Consider the following 23,677-nt stretch of genomic DNA (forward strand, 5'->3'; position numbering starts at 1 on the left):
AAGGAATTCATGAAATTTTAAACACAGTAGAGAAAATCAGTGAAACAAACAGTTGGTCCTTTGAAAACACCAATAAAATTGACAAGTTTATGACAAAAAAAGAGGAAGACACAAAATACTAGTATCAGGAATGAAATGAGGTCCATAACTACAGACCCTGCAGACATCAAAAGGATAGTAAGAAAATACTATGAACAACTATGCCTACATACATTTGACAACACAAACTAGCATAACTCATCCCATATTAAATAATTGGAATAGCCTCACAGCTATTAAGGAAAATGAATTAAGAATTTAAAACTCCTAAAAAGAAATCTCCAAGCCCAGACGGTTTCATGAGAGAATTCTACCATACATTTATAGAAGAATTAACACAAATTATACAGAATCTCTTGCAGAAAATAGAAAAGTGAACACTTTCCAATTCATTTTTTAAGCACACTAAACAAAGAGAACACAGCAAAAGAAAACTACAGACCAATATTACTAATGAATATAGACACAAAAATCCTTAACAAAATATTAGTAAATACAATTTATTAATATACAAAAAGAATTTTACATATGATCAAGTGGGGTTTATTCTAGAAGGGATATAAGGTTGGTTCAATATTAAAAAAACAATGTAACCCACCATGTTAACAGGCTAAAAAAGAAAAATCACATGATCTTATCAATCAATACTGAAAAAGCATTTGACAAAATTCAACAACAAAAACTCTTAGAAAAATAGGAATAGAGGGGAACTTCTTCAACTTGATAAAAGAGCATTTACAAAAACCTAAAGCTAACCTTATACTGGAAAACCTGATGCGTAGCAGTTAAGAGTTCAGCTGCTAACCAAATGGTTGGCAGTTTGAAACCACCAGTCGCTCCTTGGAAACCCTGTGGGGCAGTTCTACTCTGTCCTATAGGGTTGCTATGAGTTGGAATCAACTTGATGGTAATGGGTTTGGTTTGGTTTTGGTTTTTAACCTTATACTTAATGAGGAAAGACAGAATGCTTTCCAATTAAGATCAGGAGGAAGGCAACAATATTCACTCTCCCACGCTTATTAAAACAGTGCTGAAAGTTCTAGCCAGTGCAACAAGAAAAGGAAATAAGTGGCATTACAGATTCAAAAAAAAAAAAAAAGGAACTCTCCCTATTTGCAGATGCCACCACTCATCTGTCAGTTTGCCATACTGTGGTGGCTTGTGCGTTGATGTGATGCTGGAAGCTATGCCATCAGTATTTCATATGCCACTGGGATCACCCAGTGAAGACAGGTTTTAGCAGAGCTTCCAGATTATGACTGGGAAGAAGGATCTAGCGATTTACTTCTGAAAAAACTGGCCAGTGAAAACCTCATGAATAGCAGTGGGGCACCGATATAGTGTGAGAAGATGAGCCCCTCAGGTTGGAAGGCACACAAAATACAACTGGGGAAGAGCTGCCTCCTAAAAGTAGAGTCAACTTTAATGATGTGGATGGAGTAAAGCTTTCAGGACCATCATTCGCTCATGTGGCATGACTCAAAATGAGATGAAACAACTGTAAACATCGTTAATAATTGGAATGTAGGAATCTAGGAAAATGGGCAGTCATCAAAAATGACACAGAATGCTTGAAGGCCAATATCCTAGGCATTAGTGAGCTGAAATGGACCAGTATTGGCCATACTGAATCAGACAATTACGTCGTCTGCTATGCTAGGAATGACAAATTGAAGAGGAATGGTGTCACATTCACTGTCAATAAGAACATTTCAGGATCCATCCTGGAGTACAACACTGTTAGTGATAGGATAATATCTATATGCCTACAAGGAAGACCAGTGAATACGACTATTCAAATTTACACACCAACCACAAATGCCAAAGATGGAGAAATTGAAGATTTTTCATCAACTTCTGCAGTCTAAAATTGATCAAACGTGCAATCAAGATGCAATGATAATTACTGGTGATTAGAATGTGAAAGCTGGCAACAAAAAGAAGGATCAGTAGTTACAAAATATGGTCTTGGTGGCAAACGATGCCGGAGATCACATGATAGAATTTTGCAAGGCCAACAATTTATTCACTGGAAACACCTTTTCAAGAACATAAACAGCAACTATACACACAGACCTTGCTGGATGGTGTACACAAGAATCAAATCGACTACCTCTGTGGAAAGAGACAGTGAAAAAGCTCAATATCATCAGTCAGAACAAGGCCGGGGCAGACTGCAGAAGAGACCATTAATTGCTTATAATCAAGTTCAAGCTGAAGCTGAGGAAAATCAAAACAAACCCCCGAGACTCTAAATATGTTCTTGAGCATACCCTACCTGAATTTGGAGAAAATATCAAGAATAGATTTGACCCATTGAACACCAGTGACCGAAGACCAAACCAGTTGTGGGATGACGTCAAGGACATCATACATGGAGAAACCGAAAGGTCATTAAAAAGACAGGAAACAAAAGACCAAAATGGATGTCAGAAGACACTCTGTAACTTGCTCTTGAAAGTAGAGTAGCTAAAGCTAATGGAAGAAATGACGTAAAAGAGTCGAACAGAAGATTTCAAAGGGCAGCTTGAGAAAACAAAGTAAAGCATTACAATGAAATGTGCAAAAACCTGGAGTTAGAAAACCAAAAGGAAAGAACTCGCTCAGCATTTCTCAAGCTGAAAGAACTAAAGAAAAAATTCAAGCCTCAAGTTACAATACTGAAGGATTATACGAATAAATACTGAACAATGCAGGAAACATCAAATGAAGATGGAAGGAATATACTGAGTCACTGTACCAAAAAGAATTGGCCGACATTCAACCATTTTAGAAGGTAACGTATGATCAAAAACCAATGGTGCTGAAGGAAAAAGTCCAAGCTGCACTGAGGGCATTGGCACAAAACGAGGCTCCAAGAACTGATGGAACACCAACTGAGATGTTTCAACAAATGGATGCAGGGCTGGAAGAGCTCACTTATCTATGCCAAGAAATTTGGAAGACAGTTACCAGGCCAACATACTATAAGGGATTCATATTTGTGCCCATTCCAAAGAAAGGTGATCCAATAGAAGCAGGAATTATCAAACAATATCATTAATATCACATACAAGGAAAATTTTGCTGAAGATCATTCAAAAATAGTTGCAGCAGTACATCGACAAGGAGCTACCAGAAATTCAAGCTGGATTCAGAAGAGGACGTGGAATGAGGGATATCACTGCTGAGGTCAGATGACTCTTGGCTGAAAGCAGAGAATACCAGAAAGATGTTTACCTGTGTTTTAATGACTATGCAAAGGCATTCGACTGTGTGGATCACAACAAATTATGGGTAACATTGAGAAGAATGGGAATTCTAGAACACTTAATTGTGCTCATGAGGAACCTGTACATAGACCAACATAGACCAATAGGCAGTTGTTCGAACAGAAAAAGGAGATACTGTGTGGTTTAAAATCAGGAAAGATGTGCATCGACGTTGTATCCTTTCACCACACTTATTCAATCTGTATGCTGAGCAAATAATCTGAGACGCTGAACTGTATGAAGGAGAATGCAGCATCAGGATTGGAGGAAGACTTATTAACAACTTGCAATATGCAGATGACACAACATTGCCTGCTGAAAGCGAAGAGGACTTGAGGCACTTACTGATGAAGATCAAAGACTACAGCCTTCAGTATGGATTACACCTTAACAAAAAGAAAACAAATATCCTCACAACTGGACCAATAAGCAACATCATGATAAAAGGAGAAAAGATTGAAGTTTTCGAGGATTTCATTTTACCTGGATCCACAAACAACATCCATGAAACAGCAGTCAAGAAATCAAATGACATATCGCATTGGGGAAATCTGCTGCAAAAGACCTCTTTAAAGTGTTAGAAAGCAAAGATGTCATTTTGAGGACTAAGGTCTCCCTGACCCAAGCCATGGTATTTTCAGTCACCTTGTATGCACGCAAAAGCTGGACAACGAATAAGGAAGACCAAAGAAGAATTGATGCCTTTGAATTACGGTGTTGACAAAGACTACCACAGGATGCCAAAAGAACAAACAAATTTGTCTCGGAAGAAGTACAGACAGAACGCTCCTTAGAATGGAGGAAGGCTAGATTTCATCTTATGTACTTTGAACATGTTATCAGGAGGAACCAGTCCCTGGCAAAGGACATCACACTTGGTAAGTAGAGGGTCAGTGAAGAAAGGGGAAGATCCTCAATGAGAGGGATTGACACAGTGGCTGCAACAATGGGCTCAAACACAGAAATGATTATGAGGATGGTGCAGGACCAGACAGAGTTTTGTTTTGTTATATACACGTTCACTGTGACTTGAAACTGACTCAATGGCACCTAACAACAATTTGCAGATAACATAATTATCTACATAGAAAATCCCAAGGAATCTACAAAAAAAGCCTAGACCTAATAAATGAGTTTAGAACAGTCACAGAATATAAGATAAATATACCAAAATCAATTGTATTTCTATATACTAGCAATGAATACATGGACACTGAAATTAAAAATACAATACCCTTTATGACCACTCAAAAAGAGAGAGAAACGTTTAGATGTAAATCTAATAAAATATGTACAGGATTAGATGCTGAAAACTACACAATGCTGATTAAAGAAATCAAAGATCTAAATAAATGGAGAGACAGATCATTTTCATGGACTGGAAGACTCAACAGAGTAAAGATGTCAACTCTCCCCCTATGTGATATATAGGTTTAATGCAATTCTCCATATCTCCAGATATAGAAAAGATTCTTCTAAAATTTATATGGAAAGGCAAAGGAATTAGACTAGCTAAAACAATCTGCAAAAGAAGAATAAATTGGAAGGAATCAGTCTACTTGATCTCAAGATTTATTATACAGCTATAGACCGTGTGGTATTGGTGGAGAGAAAGACACATAGATCAATGAAACACAAGAGGAGCAAACTCAGAAACAGAGTTCGAATAGAAATAGAAATATGCCCAACTGATTTTGACAAAGGTCCAAAGGCAATTCAGTGAAGGAAATACATCTTTTTCAAGTGGTGCTAGAGCAAATGGATATCCATAAACAAAAAAAAGAACTTTAACCTAAGTCTCCCACCTTATACAAAATTTAACTCAAAATTAAACCCAAATGTAAAATGTAAAAATATAAAACCTTTAGAAAAAAACAGAGGAGATCTTCAGAATCTAGTTCCAGGCAAAGAGTTCACCTTGGAACATCCACACCATGGAATACTACTCAGCAACAAAAAGGTACCAACTACTGGTACATCCAATAACCTAGATGAAGCTCTAGAGAATTATGCTGAGTGAAAAAAATCAATCCCAAAAGGTTATATATTGTATGATTCCATTTATTTAAAATTTTTTAAAATGACAAAATTATAGAAATGGACAACAGATTAGTGGTTGCTAGCAATTAAAGGAGGAGAGGAGGGGGAAGTGGGTATTGCCGTAAGAGGGTAACATGATGGATCTTTGCGGTGATCCAAGTGTTCTGTATCTTGGCTGGATAACTGCTGATACCCTAGTTTTGATATTGTACCATAGATTTGGAGATGTTATCATTGGGGAACTCTGTGTAAAGTGTACATGGGATCTCTGCATTATTTCTTACAACTACATGTAAATCCACAATAATCTCAAAATAAACATTTTAAATTAAAAAATGACAAAAAAGTCCTTCTGCCAACAAAGAGGTGATTAAACCATGTTTCAATGGATTGAAGAACAGCTCCAACGCTTGGTTTGGCTTTACCTCTCCTCACACAGCTGTGGAAACGGTATACTCCCCTTTGGCCACAGCCCTATAAAGGCCATCTCACGTGTGACTATCAGCTACTGGAGTGCAAATACAAAGCAACAGTTCATTTTTAATTCCTTTTCCTTACCACAATCTCTAGCACATAATAGCTATTCCACAAATCTTTGATAAATGTTTGCAGACATTTGATGACAGAAGTATCACTGGATGTTGCTTATACAGCCCAAAGCCAGAGTATAGAAAAAGATGAACAGAACTCACTGTATCGTTTGTGCTCTACCCATTCTACTTCACCATGTAGCTTTAAATAAAACATGCAACATATATCCACTTTGAAGCTTTAAAACTTAAAAATAACACTTGGTGAATCTGTTGAACTTTAAATGGAAGACTATACAAATAAATATGGCAAGATTATAATCCTTCCAAAATACCAAGCATAGCCTTTCCTTCATCTTCTAATTCAAACCGGAGAGTCTGCAGTTCCTGTTCCATTTCTATCCTGAAGCCCTCCATTGACTCTCTGTGTGCATCTTTTAATGACTGAAGCTCTGCAGAATGTTTCTGTTGTAAATGATTTTCAAGAGCCTAGAACAGGAGAAACAAATTCAAATTATTATGCTAGAATATAGGAAGGAAAATGCAAACAAAATAGAAAATAGTTACTAAGATGCATTTTTATAAGAAATACTAGGCATTTTGAGTTCATTTTTAAGAATATTAGATATAAGATAATCACCATTAGAAAATAAATTAGACTCACTTCAGTAGCACAGAATAAACTAATCATAATGAAACCAGTTTGAGTCAACGTATTTTGTTTGAATTGAAATACAGACCCTTTACCTAAGGCAGCTGTCACACAAAGTCATTTTCTAAAGCTGCTAAGGGGAGTAAACTATCTAAAATTAATGACTAATTCCTTCGTGTACAAAGACTTAGTCGTAGCAAAGAGGAGGAGGAGGAGGACATTAACAAGAAAGGATTTATTTTAGATCAGGAAAAGAGAGATGAAAGCTTTTATAACTCCAGCCATATCAAATATTTTGTAGCTATTTTCCACAGTCATTCTTTGCCCCTGCACATGTGAACAGAAACAAAAGCTCTGTGAGTAGGTAATGGGAAAAGTAAACTACAGTTTTATATGTGATCCGCTTAAACACCTAACCAGAGAGAACAGACTACATGTGGCTCAGACTAAGAGAAGCTATGTAGTCACAGGATTAAAAAGAGAGCCCAGAGTACTTAAAGGCTGACTTTGCCAGCAAGGTGTTTTTAAAAATATAATCTATAACATGGAGAAAGATATACTGTAATTCTGGCTTTATTTCTTTAAACACTACTCTAGAGGGCTGTTTTTTCAAACCTGTATTTAGCTATTTAAGTTCACTGTTTTAAAAGCGTTTTATTTCTGAAAAATAAAGCTCTGGTTTCCTTGAAAATAGGTAAATAAAGGACTTTAAGTTTAGACCCTGTTGCTGAGGCAGGTTGTCTACAAAGCGACAGTATGGTAAAATTGCAGGTTCTGATTTCTTGTGAAGAACAATTTATTTAAGTTCCACAAAAGATTAAATGTGCAAAACTACTGACATAAGAGCTTATGTGTTACTCTGATTCATGAACAGTATCCAATGGGTACATTATTTAGCACTGTAAGCATGCCTAATTTTTAACCAAAGGAACTTCCTTGACTTTCTGGACAAGATCAACAGAACATAACTTATTGCACAGGCAAGTTAATCATTTTAAAAAGAACATGCCTTTATTTTAAAAAATAATTTCTTCGTAATATTCCATTTGTTAAAATAGTACCTGCACCTAAGTAAAGGATTAAGGAACACCCTAAATCAGTAAAGACTATACATGGTCAAAACTGTGTTTTTCTATTAGCTCTTTATTGTAATTATAAGATCCTTGGAAGAAATTTAAAAAAAAGTATTAAGACATGAACTACGCCAAAATTTATCACACTAAGTTTATATCAAGCTAACATTTTAACTAGAACTGAGTATGGGGAGATTTGGGCATATGATTAATCCAATTTATTTAAGTATCTTCTGACTGGGTTGTTTATGTCATTATTCTTTATAGCCTTTGGGACTGTATATAAGGGACTATACTATTTTTAAACGTTTCTAATTTAATTTCATTGTGAATTTCATACATAGGATAAACAAGTGTATGAGGAAAAATCTATTCTAAAATAGAAATCTATAAATATATATATATATTCCTTGGATATATAGTTTCTGTAGATCAAGCCTGAAAGAGAAAAATTAAAAATTTGATAAGATATTAAATGATTAGAGTGGTGATAGGTCAGTAGAACCATGTTAAAAGATTTAACTGAATTTATTTCATGACTGTAACCATCTATAAACCAAAACCAAACCAAGGGCTCCATAACCATCTATATGACAAGCCAAATAGTGTATTAGTTTCTTCACTAATTTGGAGTTATGGTAGGAAACAAAACGTTGGCCTTAGTCTAATCTGTCTGCTGCAGTATTAATTAGTGTACATATTCCATCACTATCAGCCCTACCAGAATCCACATCTGGAAAAACACATTTAAATAAAGCAATATATAATTTACTTTTTAGCGAAAAACGAGTTCTTAAGAATTTTCAAGACTGATTATTGGGCTGTTGGAATACATATGAACATTAAACTTACTCTTTGTTCCTTTTCCTTTTCTTCTTCCATAGTTTGGAATGCAAGGACATGCGCCTCTTTTAAGGACTTATGTCTTTGCTGGTGTTGCTCTTCTAATTCTTCAAGCTCTTGTGTAAGCCGTTGTCGTTCTTGTGTAAACTGGGCTTGCAGTTGCTGCAAAGAAGTCTGAGACTGGGAAAGCTGCATCTCCAGATTCTGTTTCAGCAAGGAAATCTACGCCACAGAATGGTACACAATGAAGAATAAATACAAGGCATATTTCACAAACTGCCAATCTAAGGGAAAAAAGCATTTCAAAGATATTAACTAAAGTAAAATAATTGTCTTAAGTAAATTTCCACTTAAAATGTTTTACAGTAGCATAAAAATCTAAACATCAGGTATCAGAACTTTTAATTCTATTTTTTAGTTGGGTTAAGTTTGTAGACTCTCTAAAGAAAACTGCAGCCCACATTTAGAAATACAATGAACACTTATATTGCATGGCAATAAAAATTCATGATATGCAATATAAACAGAAGACAACTAATGGTATTTGTTAGGTTACAGTCATGTCAAGTAGATAGTATGAAAAGTTAAACTGCTTGTTTGTGAGGTACTAAACAGGAGTTGTTAAGACTGTGAGCTCTGAGTTAAGATCCTGGCTTGGTCCCTGCTAGTGCCAACAGCTCTCTGGGCTGTGGTGACAACTAAGTGTGTTATTACACATAGTTCACTTAGAACAGTGCCTGGCACAGAGTAGACATTCAATAAATGTTAGCTAAGATTATCTAAAAGATGTGTCAGCTCATAATTTAGAATCCTTGTATAAAAGATTTTTATTTCTGAATTTTATTTCAAAAGGACCTGCAAACCATTCAGCTTTTTTAAAAATCAGAAACACCCCACAATCCTCTAGTTTTAACTTTATAACAACATCAGATGCTTTATTATGGAAAATTGATTTGTCATTCCTTTTGAATACAGACAGCATCATTCTTAATTTGCCTGCACCGTTTCTGGATGTTTTAACATACTTAAAATGATGTCTTTGTAGAAGTAAAGGTATAAAACATGTGTATATGTATATACAATATATGTTCATATACACATTTGATGAAATCATTTCATTCAATCTATTTCTATTTTCATTTAAAGGATATTGTAACTTGTCGCTCTATACTCCAACCATGTTTTAATAGAAGTTTGAAGCTGAGAACTTGGGACAAAAAGTTGTAAAATGTGTTCCATTAAGAAACTTAAGATACTATGTATATCTATATGCAAGTAAAACTTTTTTGAGGCCAAGAAAGCCAATGAAAAGAGGAAACTTTAAAGTGAGTTTCTTCAAGTGGGAAAAGACTTTCTTTTGACTTCTTTGGTTGTTCAGAAGAAGATGACGGGCTGCCTCACATGTCTCACAAAGAAAGATACCTGGTAAAGAAAGAGGAAGGCTAGGGAATCACCAGAGATGCAATATAAAGAAGGAGGAAAGAACTGTTCACTAGAAGATGAGAAAGGTCAGAAGCCAGGAGCTTTCTCCCTTTTAAACAGCAGGAAACAATCACAGAATGCAGGCACAAAGTGAGCTCAGGGTAAATGATTAGCTGTCTGGAATGGTTTAGGACAAAGTTATAAATTACGGTTAGTGGTTAACACATGCCTTCATGGAAACAGTCAAGCCCTGATAAGAAATGACACAACTGATGTCTTAATATATTTCCAAAGGAGGGACTCTACCTGCTGAAAGTGATATGAATTCCACTTATTAATTTCTACAGAAAACTAATAAGGTTTCCAAGATTATGTTTTATGTTTAGAGCCCAGATAGAACTGCCAATGCTCTGACTCCAGGCAATGCAACTTCCCACACTCTAAATGGTAGCAGTACTCATATTTACAGACTGACATAAACCCTGCAGGAGTAAAAATTGCATGAGAATGTCACAGCAACAGCCAGGGTCATACTTGTATGGAACATGAAGCCCAAGACAAATTACACATCATGTGACTTCTCACCATTTTACAGAAAGAAAATCAGATTGAAATTAATATTAAAGACAGCCCTGAAAGGAAAAAAAAATCATAAAAGGGTAACAGGCAATAAAAATATGTGCCTGCCAACATTGATATGTAATTGGTAGAGTAATTTTCTTCCTATCCAGCTGGTTCAACCCTGGTACTAGTTCCAGCATGGAAATTACTTTGTCTCTAGTAACAACTTGTTAAAACATATATGGAAAGTTAGGGAAAGGGTGTATTACATGTAGAATAATGACTGATATTGTCCAAGCTATTACTTGGTACGTAAGTGAGACTGAAATTCACGTAGAATTCTTTGGTCACCAAACTGTCTGCCCTGGTTGTTATGGATTGAACTGCATCCTCTAAAAAGATATGTTGAAGTCCTAATCCCTTTACTTCTGAGTGTGATTTTGTTTGGAAATAGAGCTTTCTTTGGTTATCAGTTAAACTAAATGAAGTCATACTGGAGTAGAGTGGGTCCTAATCCTAATCCTTTCTGAGTGATGTTTCACAAAAACGGAGAACAGACATGGAGGGAAAATGGCACACAAAGGGGAAGATACCATGTAAGGATCCATCCCCAAGCCAAGAAATGCCTGTGGCTACCATGAGGCTGAAGGAGGCAGGGAAGGCTCTTCCCCTAGAGAAAGCGCAGTCCTGCTGACGCCCTGAATTCAGACTTTTAGCCTTCAGAACTGTTTAAGACAATAAATCCCTGTTCTTAAAAGCTACTCACTTTGTGGTATTTTGTTATGACAGCTCTAGAAGTTATGATATATCTGTATCCACCCAAAAAAGAAGGGGTATCTTTTTCTGATTTGCATAAAGGCATCATATGGGGTAGCAGTGGCCCTGGATCTTGATTGAGCACGCACTTAGTAAGAAGCTAATCAGTTCACGGTAGTGAACTTATATTCTGCAATACCCACAACATTCAAAAGTTTACCACATCAGAAGGTCTCCCCATGTGTTAAATCGAATATGTGATTCACACTTAAACTACTTAAGGATGATAGTCATGAAGAAATAAAAATACAAGGAATGAAAGGAGTACCAAAGCCATATAATTGTTATACATTTACTTTCGGACCTCTCCAGCTTAAGTAAAAAACACTTAAATATTTTACATCATAATATACGTTACCTTGAAAGAACTCCAAAATAATATTTTGCTTCTTAGGATATATGGTTAATCTCTGCATCTTTACTCACGAAATTAATAAGAACTATATGCAAAAGACACCATCATGCAATTGAGTGTTCAAATCTTTTATTTGCACATTTTGTATAAGAATTCTGAATTTTGAAAGCACACCAAAATAATAGCAAGGCTATCTAAAAACTTTGGATTCATGCTCAAGACAGTAAAATGAACTATATGCAGAAAGCCTTTATCATGCAATGTAGCATCAAAACTTATTTGTTCTTTTTATAAATAAATTAGTAGAATTGCATTAAATTATCAGCCTTTATTCAGCATGAAGATTATACAGCACTTTAAAAGACAGAAATAATGAGCAAAGTGATGCAAAATGAACTAATACTTCAGAGCTAAAATTTAAACAGCTGACTTTAATATACTCTATGTAAATACTTATTAATATAAAACTTCATTAATTCAAAACAAAAGAGAACAAAGATGGGCTTTGCATTAAATGGTCTGGACAACTTCGGTCAGTACTTTTATTACAGAACTATGGAGTATCTAGAATAGCATTTATTGAGTAGATAAGGGCGAAACTGTAGTTGCTTCAAATAACATAGTACTTCAAATTATGCAGTATATATAGTATTCGTTTCAAAAACACTCATTACAATTAAAAAACGTTTAATGCCTTTTTGTTTGTTTTAAATAAACCAAAGAGAATCCTTATTTCAAAAAAGGTTTAATTCTCATTTTTAATTACCATATCAATTTAAATATGAACTGTATAATATATTCTGCTGATAAATAGGTAAGAGATTACTTTGTAAACAATTTTAAGGCCAACTGTACTGGCTGTAACTGCTACAATCTGATCTCTACCACTGAAAATACTGTTGTCTCATTTAAAAGAAAAATAAAGTTTATAAAACTTTCAAAAAGAAAAAGCTAAAACTAAAAATATATGGATATATTTTTTGAAGAACGAAAAGCTTTACCTATGTCCTATAGAGCAGTTTCACATGGATTCTGTTACTGAAAATATCTCCATAGTGGGGCTATAGAAGAAATTCCTCAAAACAGAACCTTAAACATTAAATCTGAGGTACTGGATGTGATAGGATGTCAACATGGACCATGTCATAGTAATCACGCACATCTGACCTACATCCTTTGGCTTTTGATCCCATCAACATTGGCATATTTTTCCTCCAAAAATATCACTCTCCTTATAGAAATAAAAGAATACTGAAAGTATACAAACAAAGCATGCCTTGAGATGATAAATGTCATCTCTGGTTCTCAAATCTGGCTGTGTATCAGAATCATCTCCCGAGGTTGGAACTGGGCTCAGGTAGCATAATATATCTTTATTCCCAATTACCAAAGCTGTACGTGTTCATTGTGGACAACTTAAACGTACACAGGAGTATATAAAATAAAAAGGAAAAGTCTCCTTCATTCCCTTTCCTTGCCAAATCCCAATCCCTAAAAGAACCTGTGTCAATGCCTTATATTCTCTCTTGAAATAATTGCCTGTCTTGTTTCCTTTAGTTTTTTTTTTTCTACAACATGTACAAATGGCTGGACAATTTTTGCCAAATATAGAGAGTACATCTGTCATGATTTGATGAAATACAGGCTACGTCTTATACACAAAAGTTGCTTGGGAGCTGCAAGACATGCCTCAAAGAGACCAATACTTACCGTCCAGAGTAGCTGAAACAGGGACCCACGAGCCTCCTGATCCTGACATTCCATATGTATCACAGAGAGGAATAAACATCATTTCAAAGGTAAAACTGTAAGGGTAGGTGCTCTGACCTGTAGGTGCTGATGTGTGATGGACTGGTTTCTCACATACCCAATCTATGTAGCTTCCTCTAAGACAAATATATCCAAGTATTTATTTAATGACATTTAATGAATCTCCCATTGAGGAAGCCAATTAGTTCATGTTTTATAGTTTTGTTTTCCTTCAAAAATGGTCTTTATAGAGTACATATATTCACAATATTTAGATATTCCCATTCTTTTTAACGGCTACTTAGAATTCCCATGGCAGGGACTGTTCCTTGCCTCCCCAACAGACATTCTTCCCCTTTCCCTTTTCCCAAACCAGTCACTGTCAAATGGATTCTGACTTGTAGCAAACCTACAGGACAGAGTAGAACTGCCCCAAAGAGTTTCCAAGGCTTTAATCTTTACAAAAGCAGACTGCCACATCTTTGTCCTGGTGAGTTCGAACTGCTGACCTTTCGGTTAGCAGCCAAGCGCTTAACCAATGCACCACCAGGGCTCTTTCCCTTTTTCCCAGTTAGCCAAATTCTGAGTTTGTTCAGGGACTGCATAGAAAGTCCTTATGCTTAATGTAGGCAGCCCCCTCTTCTAGCACCATGCAATTAATTACAATTGGGATAAGAAAGTCATAGTAATCTAATTCTAAGGGCATGTGACTCCATTTTAGTTAACAACGCCTAAAAAAGAAAAAAAAAAATTGTGGGAAACCTTTGGGAAAGATTCTATTTCCTGATAAAAGCAAAAAAAAAAAAAAATGCTTAAAGAGAGCGTCCTACATTGAGCACACCACCACTCACTGTTCAAGAGGACAATAGCTGGAGGTGGGGCAGCCATCTTGCAGCTATAACATGACAAACCTAAGGTCAAAAGCTAACACAGAGGATGGCAAAACAGAAAGGGCCTGAGTACTTACTAACAAATAACACTGTTAAACTGTTGCACTGAATCTGGAACTACCTATTTCTAGAATTCTTGACATGTAATATAATTAAATATCTTGACTGCTTAAGCCACTATTAACTGGCTCTTATGGGTTTTTGGTTTTGATGCTGCTTATAGCCAAATGCATCCTAACAGACATAACTCCTTATTACAAATATTACAAAAAACTTGTTTGAACACGCACCTGTGTGAATATATCAAAAAGCTGGTTACATCTGAAATCTGTAAAATCATAGATGGTTTTAATGCACAGTCACAGTTGAGAACCACTGCCCTATACCAGGACAAATTGTTGGAATTCATAACCCTAAAGAAGCTATAATATTTATTCCAAAATATATAGTTATCTTAAAGGCTATGTCTAGAGAAGTCTTTGAAGCCCTGGCCTTTTATTTGTCCTCAGTTCGTTTCATGAGATCAGAGGAAACCAAATACACTGGTATTTTCTTCAAGTAATATTATCTACTGCCTTCCCTGTTGTGGCTTTTATCTATTTATCAAGATATTGGTGAAGAATTTATCAACGTGCTTCTGTGACTATATATTTAAAGGCAGACAGCAAACAAGTGAGTTTTCTGAAGAAGACGGTATGCAAACCATGGCTTTTCAAACACAGTTTGCTTTTTGGGCTAAGAGTTTGCGTCTGAGAGGGTACACTTTTGTAAATGCAAGAAAACTAGTTAGAAAAAAAATAAGATGTGTAAATATAATTTTGTAATTGGATAAATGGTAATTATGGAACTGTGCTGAACCAGAATACTTAACAATTCTGACGACAAGAAAGGTCAACGTGAATTATTAGGAAGCCTAAATTGTATAATATTCAGTTCAAGGCATTCGAGCATATAAAGCAACATTAAAAATTGCTAACCAAGGCTTAATAGAGGATATGGGAGAATTAGCCTTAATAAAACATTAAGGAAAATTTATTAATATATCAACAACTTATGTACATGCTCATGTAAAATCTTTGAAGGTACTCAAATATTTTAATTATTTTTCTATTGACTTTTTCTATTTTGCTATTTTTGAAAAGTCTAGCTAAGAAAAATAAAGTTAAGCTTGTAAAATTATGACCATTCTGAAATAATTCTGAAGTTTTCATAGTTTTCTGGTATTTACTAAGACTCATAAACTGAGTTTATCAACTAAGAACCACAATAGTGTCTACTTAATGTCTTTAAGATATGTGTGAAATATGTTTCTAAGTATATTCTAATTCTTAAATTAAAAAATTAGAAAGCTATACAAAGTACAGATACATACACAGGACTTTTTTTTTTTTTTTAAAGAACAAGAGGCTATATAAAGGAAAACTTCCCAAGCACTGAACTCTTACATGGAAGGCAGGGGCTAAGGCTATGTGAAGGCAGTGGGTGGAGCCCTCAGCCTGCTGCACAGGACACTCTAACAAGGTCATATTTTGTTTTGGCATTACAAAAGAAAAATAACTGTTGATTTCATTATATCTTACCAACTTATTTTCTTTGTAGGAGAAGAATCAAGGTATTCCCACTCTAGTTACTAATTGAGTTAACCTCAATAAGGTTATTTTTATTTTAATGAATACCTTTTCATTTAGAACTATTGTGGAAAAAGTGGCTATGCTGTCACAAGCATTTTGAAGTACAATTCAAAATACTTAATTGTACTTGAAGATACTTAATTTTGACAATACCTGTTGCCATCGATTCCGATTCATAGCAACCCTATAGGACAGAGTAGAACTGCCCCACTGAGTTTCCAAGGAGCACCTGGTGGATCTGAACTACCAACCTTTTGATTAGCAGCCATAGCTCTTAACCACTGTACACCCAGGGTTTCCAGTTTTGACAACAGTCATATGTTATCTGGGTTCCTATTTCTATCCCAATAGCACACGTAGCCAAATGTCTGGATTGATATGGCTGTCATGCTGAAATTCTTACCATATCCTAACCTGAAACTGTTAAGAAGGATTTCTAAATGCAGCCTTCTTTCACCAATGTTGAGATAAATATTTTTGTTGCTTATGTTTAAATGTATTAAAGAAAATACTAGGTATATTTCTAGTTATTTTTTATGTTGAAAGGAAAGCTAAATATGAAAGGTAGGTATATTTTTTCTTTTCTTGTAGAGTAGAAAGAAATTAGGGAGGTATGAGGAAACAGTTTCACTCTAGAAGTAACAAAATCTCACAGGACCTCTCCAGACTCAAAGCTTTGAATCCTCTAGGACAGGGGTCGGCAAACTACAATCTGTTTTTGTAAATTAAGTTTTATTGGAACATAGCCTCGCACATCCGTTTACATATTGTCTGGCTACTTTCACAGAGCTGAGTAGTTGCAACAGAGGTTGTATGGCTCACAAAGCCAAGAGTATTTACTCTCTGACGCTTTACAAAAAAAGTTTGCCAACCTCTGCCCTACGATATCAAGAAACATATTCAAAGATGTTCTATTCTCTGTCCTTTTAAAGAATCAGTTGGGTACGGATTTCATGTGGAAAAAAAACTCATTTTTTCTCTTCATATACAAAGAAAAAAATTTTTAATGAGTGCCAAAATGAAATATTTTGAAATTTAAGTTCTGCATACTTCCGTGTACATACATAAAAACAGCTTTACCAATTCTTATGAAAGGGATTTATTCCATATGTCTTTATTTTTTAATAGTTATAACATTAAAATGTAAAATATGTTCTGAATCTCATGAACCTTCATTAACTACCTAATTCTTTTTTAAAAAGTCTATTGTTACTATTTTTTCAAGAAAATAAACTAGTTTGACAAAGGAAGAAATACATTTTTACATTCAACTTTTATTATAGTTAACTTGTTAATAGTTTTTCAAAAATATTAACTATCTTTCACAGTAAACATTACAATACTGAAATTTATGTTTGAGATATAAAATCTTGCTTGGCTTTATAAAAAGTATATGCTTACTAGTACAATGTGGTAGATGTATGCACATACACAGATGAATGGCTGAAGGTTAGAAGCTTTAATTAACCACATACAAAACATTTCTTATTGACTGCCAAAGTGGTATTTTTTTGTTAATATCACAAATTAAAGCTTTAAAGCAGTGATGTTGTTTATGCAAAATCAAAAGTGCAACATGCCCTTGCGTACAAACTGTAAGTGCAGCTCACTTACATTGTTGATAGATTTATGCAAAGCTTCACCCAGAGAGTGCCGCTATGAAGAAAAGATCACAGGAATAAAGGGAAACATTCAGAAATCAACTAAGTGAAAGAAAGAGGGATAAAAAGGGAGAGTAAAACACAGAACGTTAATTATAATATGCTTAAGAAAAAATAAGTTGAAAACAGTTCTGAGAAAGAAATTAGACAAACAGAAATTTAAGACACATAGTGTAAGTTCTACGTAGTCCCTTAAAACAGTTCGTGGTCTGTTAGACTTACCTATGAAAAACACCAAGGACTAGTACAGACAAGTCAGAGTTCAGTTTAAAAAATGATTACTGAAGGACCTAGAGGGATATTATTGTTCTAGATTCCTCCCAGAAATCTATAATATCATGCTCCAAAGCACTGTGCCAAGTAGGACTGAGGTAGGTTCGTGGAGGATTTCTCTTCAGAAAGAGATACAAGCAGATGAGAACAGCAACAATAACTTGACTGACTATAAGTGATGGGCCAGAAACAAATATGAGCTAGTCACTGAAATATGTGAAAGTTTAATAATATTCTGGTTTTGTACTCAGAAGGAAGAAAGAAGGGATACCTTCATATCCTTTTAATCTTATTTTCTAGGATATATTTGATAAACTTATGGTCTGAGTTCAGTTTTCAGAAGCTCATTGAAATTTCTAGCAATAAACCACTGGAAAAAAACATACATACACGCCCCAAATAAAAAAGGATAACATGCGATTTCATTTTCAATAGCCTCACTCTTTCATCTTCTAAAAATACATAATCCTTTTTTTAGTTTATATTACTAATTCAAAGAGAAAATAGTTTTAATTTGGACACTGATCAAATTCTTAGACAGAACATAATTACCTTTTTTTGTTGTTGCATCAGTGTGATTATTCCCTTGAAATTATAAACTAAAGCTAGTTTTCATTTGGGAAATAATTCTTTACTAGTAACACAAACTAACATATTCTAGGATATAATGTTTAATAGGGTGAAAAAATAAGTTGAGAAAAAATAACTTCCTTCCTACTTGGTTATTCCATAAAATCTTGATCTAAATTTCTCATACTTTTATATGAATTACATTAATTTTATTTTTACTTTTTCTTTATTCTTTTTAATATTCGTATTCTTTTATACTGAGACAAGTAACTTCTTCAGACTTCACAAAACTTAAGAAAATCTGAGGGACTTCTTTTAGTTATAGTTTTTTATTTTTTACCTCTTTTGTGTCTCAGAACTGATGTCCTAGAAGTTAATCTAAAATGTATGGTATTTACTTAAGAAGTAAATCTTATTTTTGACTCTTCATGTTATTTAAGATTCCTGAGCTAGTCAACAAATTAGACTTGAATGTTTAGAATCTAAACTCATATAGCTGCTAACTCTGTCAACATTCAGTTGCAGGCCATGGAAATATCTAAACCAAATGGCATGGCTATGACCTGGCTACGGCAATCAGTAAAGGAACAACTAGTGCTGCTGGGTGGCAATATCATTATTGGTTTATACATAAATGATGAAATAAGGTTTATCTTTTCATTCAAAAATGTTTATTGGAATAATATGATATGCCAAGAAAATTATAATTGCTGAGAATGGAATAAGATAGTAAAACAAAATAAATAAAAAGTTAGTAAGATTAAATATCGTGATAACAAAAAGGTTGCTGTGATAGAATGTGCTGGGGATGATACTGGGATAATGGTAAAGAAAGGTCTTTTGGAAGAAATGACATTTAAACCGGAACATCAATGAAGAAGCCACGCACAAAATGATCTTGGGGAAGAGTGTTCCAGGCAAATGGATCAGCTAGCATAAAGGCCCTGAAGTGGAAGGAAGTGAGCAGGGATGGTGGGAGAAGGGGGCTGTATATGAGAGAGAAGAGGCTGAAATGGGATGAAAACATCAGCAGGGGCCAGACCACTTAGGGTCTTGTAGGACAACGAAGGAGTCAAAATAAGAGCCTCAATTCAATGGAGTACCCTGGGAGAATTTTAAGCAGGGGAATGACTAGATGTGATTTACACCATAAAAGATCATTTTGAATATTGTGGGAAAAGTGAAATTGGGGAGGCTAAATAGGAGGCTAATATAGTGGTGGTTTGGAATAGTGTTTATTAGAGGAGATGGCAGTAGATGAAGCCAGGGTATGTTTTAGAGGTGGAATCAACAAGACTGAGTGACAGATAATAAAAGAAGTAAAGGAAGGAGAGAAATCAAGAATGACTCTCCAGTTTTTGTCTTAAGCAACACACAATGCCAAGAAGTGAAGATGTGGGGATGAGTGATAACAAATGGGAATCAAGATTTCTGAGCCAGACATACTAAGTTTGAAATGTGCATTAGCCATCCAAAGGAATGTGAGTTCAGAATAAGAGGTCGGGGTAGAGATATAACTTTGAAAGTTATTGGCATATTTAAACCACAAGAGTGAGTGACATTCCTAAGTGAGTGCTTGAAGGAAGACTGGATGAACTACAAATTTATGTATAAATATTACTTGGCAAGCATTTTATAAGGGCAAGATCCATGTTAACAACAAAAAAATGATGCACATTCAATTTGTTTTTAAAGTATCTCAAGCTTCTCGTTAATTTTCAAGATAAGTGAAAAGGATCTCAAACTGATTGAGAGTACTCAGAGACTTCACAGAAAACTTGCTGAATGTGGTTCAGAATTTCTATTCTTGAAGGATGAATATAAGGCTTTCAGAAAAGTGAGGAAAGAAGAAAACTGAAAATAAAAGAGTTACTGTGCTTAAAAAAATTTCAGAGTTTTATACATATAAAAAAAACTATGCTCTCAGGAGTTTTCTCATTGTTGTAAATTTTACTTTATTCATTTAGACAACAGAACAAGGTTTTACATGTTTGCAATCTGTAAACATATTGCTGTATAAATTCACAAAACTGTAAGCTCTTAGAGGATCCCAGAGTTCAGAATGGATTTCCAATGTCTGTACCATGTATTTTCCTGCTCTCCTCATTTCTAGGGGGAGGATTCAGAACCTCCAGGATCACCTTCATTGATCTACCATCTCTGCACAGGGTTTCTGCCAAACTCTTTGCCAGAGTTAGCTTGGGAAGAGATGATTTTTCTTGGTCTCTTCCCACTCCTCAGAATCCACTTGAATCTATTCTTCCATTAAAAGGTAGTGTTACTCACTTAGAAAAGTAAGGACTTAAGAAAAAGTATACAAAATCTGATGGAAGTATCATGGTTTTTTCCCCCCTCATAGGGGACTGGGTCAGAATTGACTCGATGGCAACAGTTTTTTTTTTTTTTTGGATAGGTAGAAATACAATTTCTAAAGAAACAGAATTCCTTCCTAACATAAAAGAAAGTTTGTATATTTAAAGCTAAGAGATGGAGCCAGCAGAATGAGTACTAAGCTTTAATGCCAAGTTTGCCCAATACTTTTGTGGTTTAGATAGTATAGACCAGTGTTGCCCAATAGAATTGAGAGCACGAATATGAGCTCAGTGTGCAATCTTACACTTAATAGCCATATTAAAAAATTAAAAAGAAAAAGGTAAAATTATTTTTAGTAATATATTTAACCAAATATATCCAAAGTATTATCATTTCAGTATGTAATTAATATTAAAAAAAAAAAAAAAAAAAAAACTAGTGTGAGATTTTATATTCTTTTTTCAAAACCTATGTTTATGAAACTCAATGTATATTTTAGGCTTACATTTCAATCTGGACAAGTCTGAATGACCTGTCTCTTGATTTTCTTAGTCCAATGCCCTGAGTGAAGCTGAATAAATAAATCATCAATATTGGGCCTCAAATAAAATATGCCCTGAAAAATGTAAAATAAAGGAATATATAATGGGAATTTAGGATTAAAAATAGAAAACAGACAACAGAGGACTCTATATAATTACTTTCCTGTAGACAGAGCTGAAGAATAAGAATGTAGTTCTTTTTCTTTAAAGGAATTTACATGTACACATTGATTAGCCCAGAGAGAATAATTAACCTTGGACTAAAGTATAATTAACGGACAGAAAACTAGAACATGATAAAATATTATAAAAAAAACTAAAAGATAGGAAATTGATTCTGAATCAATTCAGAGTACAGAAAGAAAACACTCATTTTTTAAAAATTTCATGAAGTTAAAAAGTCTGATTCAAGGAAAGTGAAAATCTTGTTTTTCTATGCCCATTTTTAGATAAATAGGCCATAAGAGTTGGTTTAAATCAAATGTAACTTTGAGAGTTTAAACTCACATGAAAGAAATTATTTTATTTTATTACCTCACATAGAATGAAACACAGGTAACCTAAGGCACAAAAATATTCATATTCAGCTCACTCAGAAATAGTTAAATACAGATAGAAATAGTTAAATACAGGTCCTCTGTTACTTTTCATAGTATGTGTTCTGCCTAAACCCTAGCTGTTCCAATTCTCTTCACCACTCTGACTCCTTTAATATCACCAAGCCCAAGTCAGGCCTGTTCTCCCTAAGTGCTGAGGGGTGCTGACAGTGCTAGAGCCAAAAGGCACTGATCAGGAACAAGAGCAGTGAGTAGAGCAAATGGCTGTAGGGGTTAGAGATGGGGGTGGAGATTGTGAGGAACTATAGCAGGGTCAGGCTAGTAGAAAGTGGTAGAGTAGACTTCAGAGCACAGGCTCCAAGAACCCATCCAAAAGAGTCAAGAGAACAAGATCCAAAGGGCCAGGAAGAAGGAGGTTCTTTGTCCAGAAGGAAGTTCCATTTAAAAAGACCACTAGTTCTTCCATTTGTCTGTCAGTTTGTTGTACTATGGAGGCTTGAGTGTTGCTATGATGCTGGGAGGTATGCTACCAGTATTTCAAATACCAGCAGCATGGTAGACAGGTTTCTGCGGAGCTGCCAAACTAGGATAGGCTAGAAAGGAAGGCCTGAAGATCTACTTCTGAAAATTAGTCAGTGAAAATCCTACAGATCACAGAATATTATCTGAGGCTTAGATTCGCTTACTTTGGATGAATCATTAGAAGGGACTGATCATTAGAGAAGGGGATCATATTTGGTAAAAGGGACAGCCAACAAAGATAAGGGAAATCCTCAGTGAGACAGACTAATGCAATGGCAGCAACAATGGAGTCAAACATACCAACGATCATGAACATGGTGGAGGACTGGGCAATGTTTTCATTGTGTTATACATGGAGTCACCCTGAGTTGGAGCAGACTGGACAGCAATTAACAATAGCAGCAAAGTTCTGCTATTTTTGTCATCTCTTATGTCTGGAAAGAGTTAAACCTTGAGGACATAATACTTTCACTTTAATGAGGAATCCTTTTGTTCACTCATTTTCTTAACTTTCTATAGGCATAAACAATCCAGAAGTGCAACAACTATTTGCCAGTTTATGTATGGTAATGTGTTTGACTTACATTTTTTTTAGAGGTGAGGAGAAACAAAGCCACTGAAGTCTTGGAAATGGCCTGATAGAATTTAGGCAACACAACTGGTTAATGATTGATCTACTTTGAAAACTGGTTAAAAAAATTCTCTCCATAAAGCTGGCAAGACTTGGAGCTAATATGTAATACAGCCTTTTATGATACACAGAGCCACAAATGCAAAATATGTCCTCTCAGGGATGAATTTTGCAGAACAGACACCAAAAGAAGCATCAGACAAGCGCGGATGAAATCTGACAACTTAATACAAGGGAGATGAAATTAAAAAAATGAATAAAATAATTTAACAGAAAATAGGTGGGAGAAGTAATGGACCATCTTTACCATGCCAACAAAACAAAACAAAACAAAAAAAATGCCAAACCCAGCCAAAAAATGCCTGTGTCCAACACTTTCTGGTTGCAAAACAGGGCTGACTTTCATTGATGTTTTTAATTTTTATTATAGAACTGAACTAATTCTTTAAGATTTAATTCTTAAGATTAATTCTTAATATTTAACTAAATTAAATCTTCCCAGGTAGAGACCATGATATAGGAACAGGGTAACAGAAGTACCACTCTACAAAGTGAAATCTGTCCTCCTGGGCCCCGGCATAGGACTGTAAAATAAGCGTTCAGAAGGTAACTAATAAGCAATGCTAAGGTGGTCCAACTTTTAGGGAGAGCTGTTTCCTGGTTTTTATTTTTATGTCTGAGTTTCCAAGATTTCAAATTTATTTACAAAATATTCCCTATTCAATGTAACATTATAAATTATCATGAAATACCCAT

The 23,677-nt window shown here is 34.9% G+C and overlaps 1 protein-coding gene across 2 annotated transcripts in view; it reads right to left on the minus strand.

Moving 5' to 3' along the window:
- Nucleotides 1-23,677, minus strand: part of FAM184A (family with sequence similarity 184 member A) — a 137,432-nt gene that overhangs the window by 22,262 nt on the left and 91,493 nt on the right. For both annotated transcript variants that reach the window (XM_010595818.3, XM_003404248.3), the window contains exons 10-11: nt 8,438-8,650; nt 6,196-6,349 (exon numbers count right to left, since the gene is read on the minus strand). In XM_010595818.3, coding sequence (XP_010594120.3) covers nt 6,196-6,349; nt 8,438-8,650 — 367 coding nt within the window. The remainder of the gene's footprint in view (nt 1-6,195; nt 6,350-8,437; nt 8,651-23,677) is intronic.

This window comes from Loxodonta africana, chromosome 1, assembly GCF_030014295.1.
Source record: "Loxodonta africana isolate mLoxAfr1 chromosome 1, mLoxAfr1.hap2, whole genome shotgun sequence".
Lineage (NCBI taxonomy): Eukaryota > Metazoa > Chordata > Mammalia > Proboscidea > Elephantidae > Loxodonta > Loxodonta africana.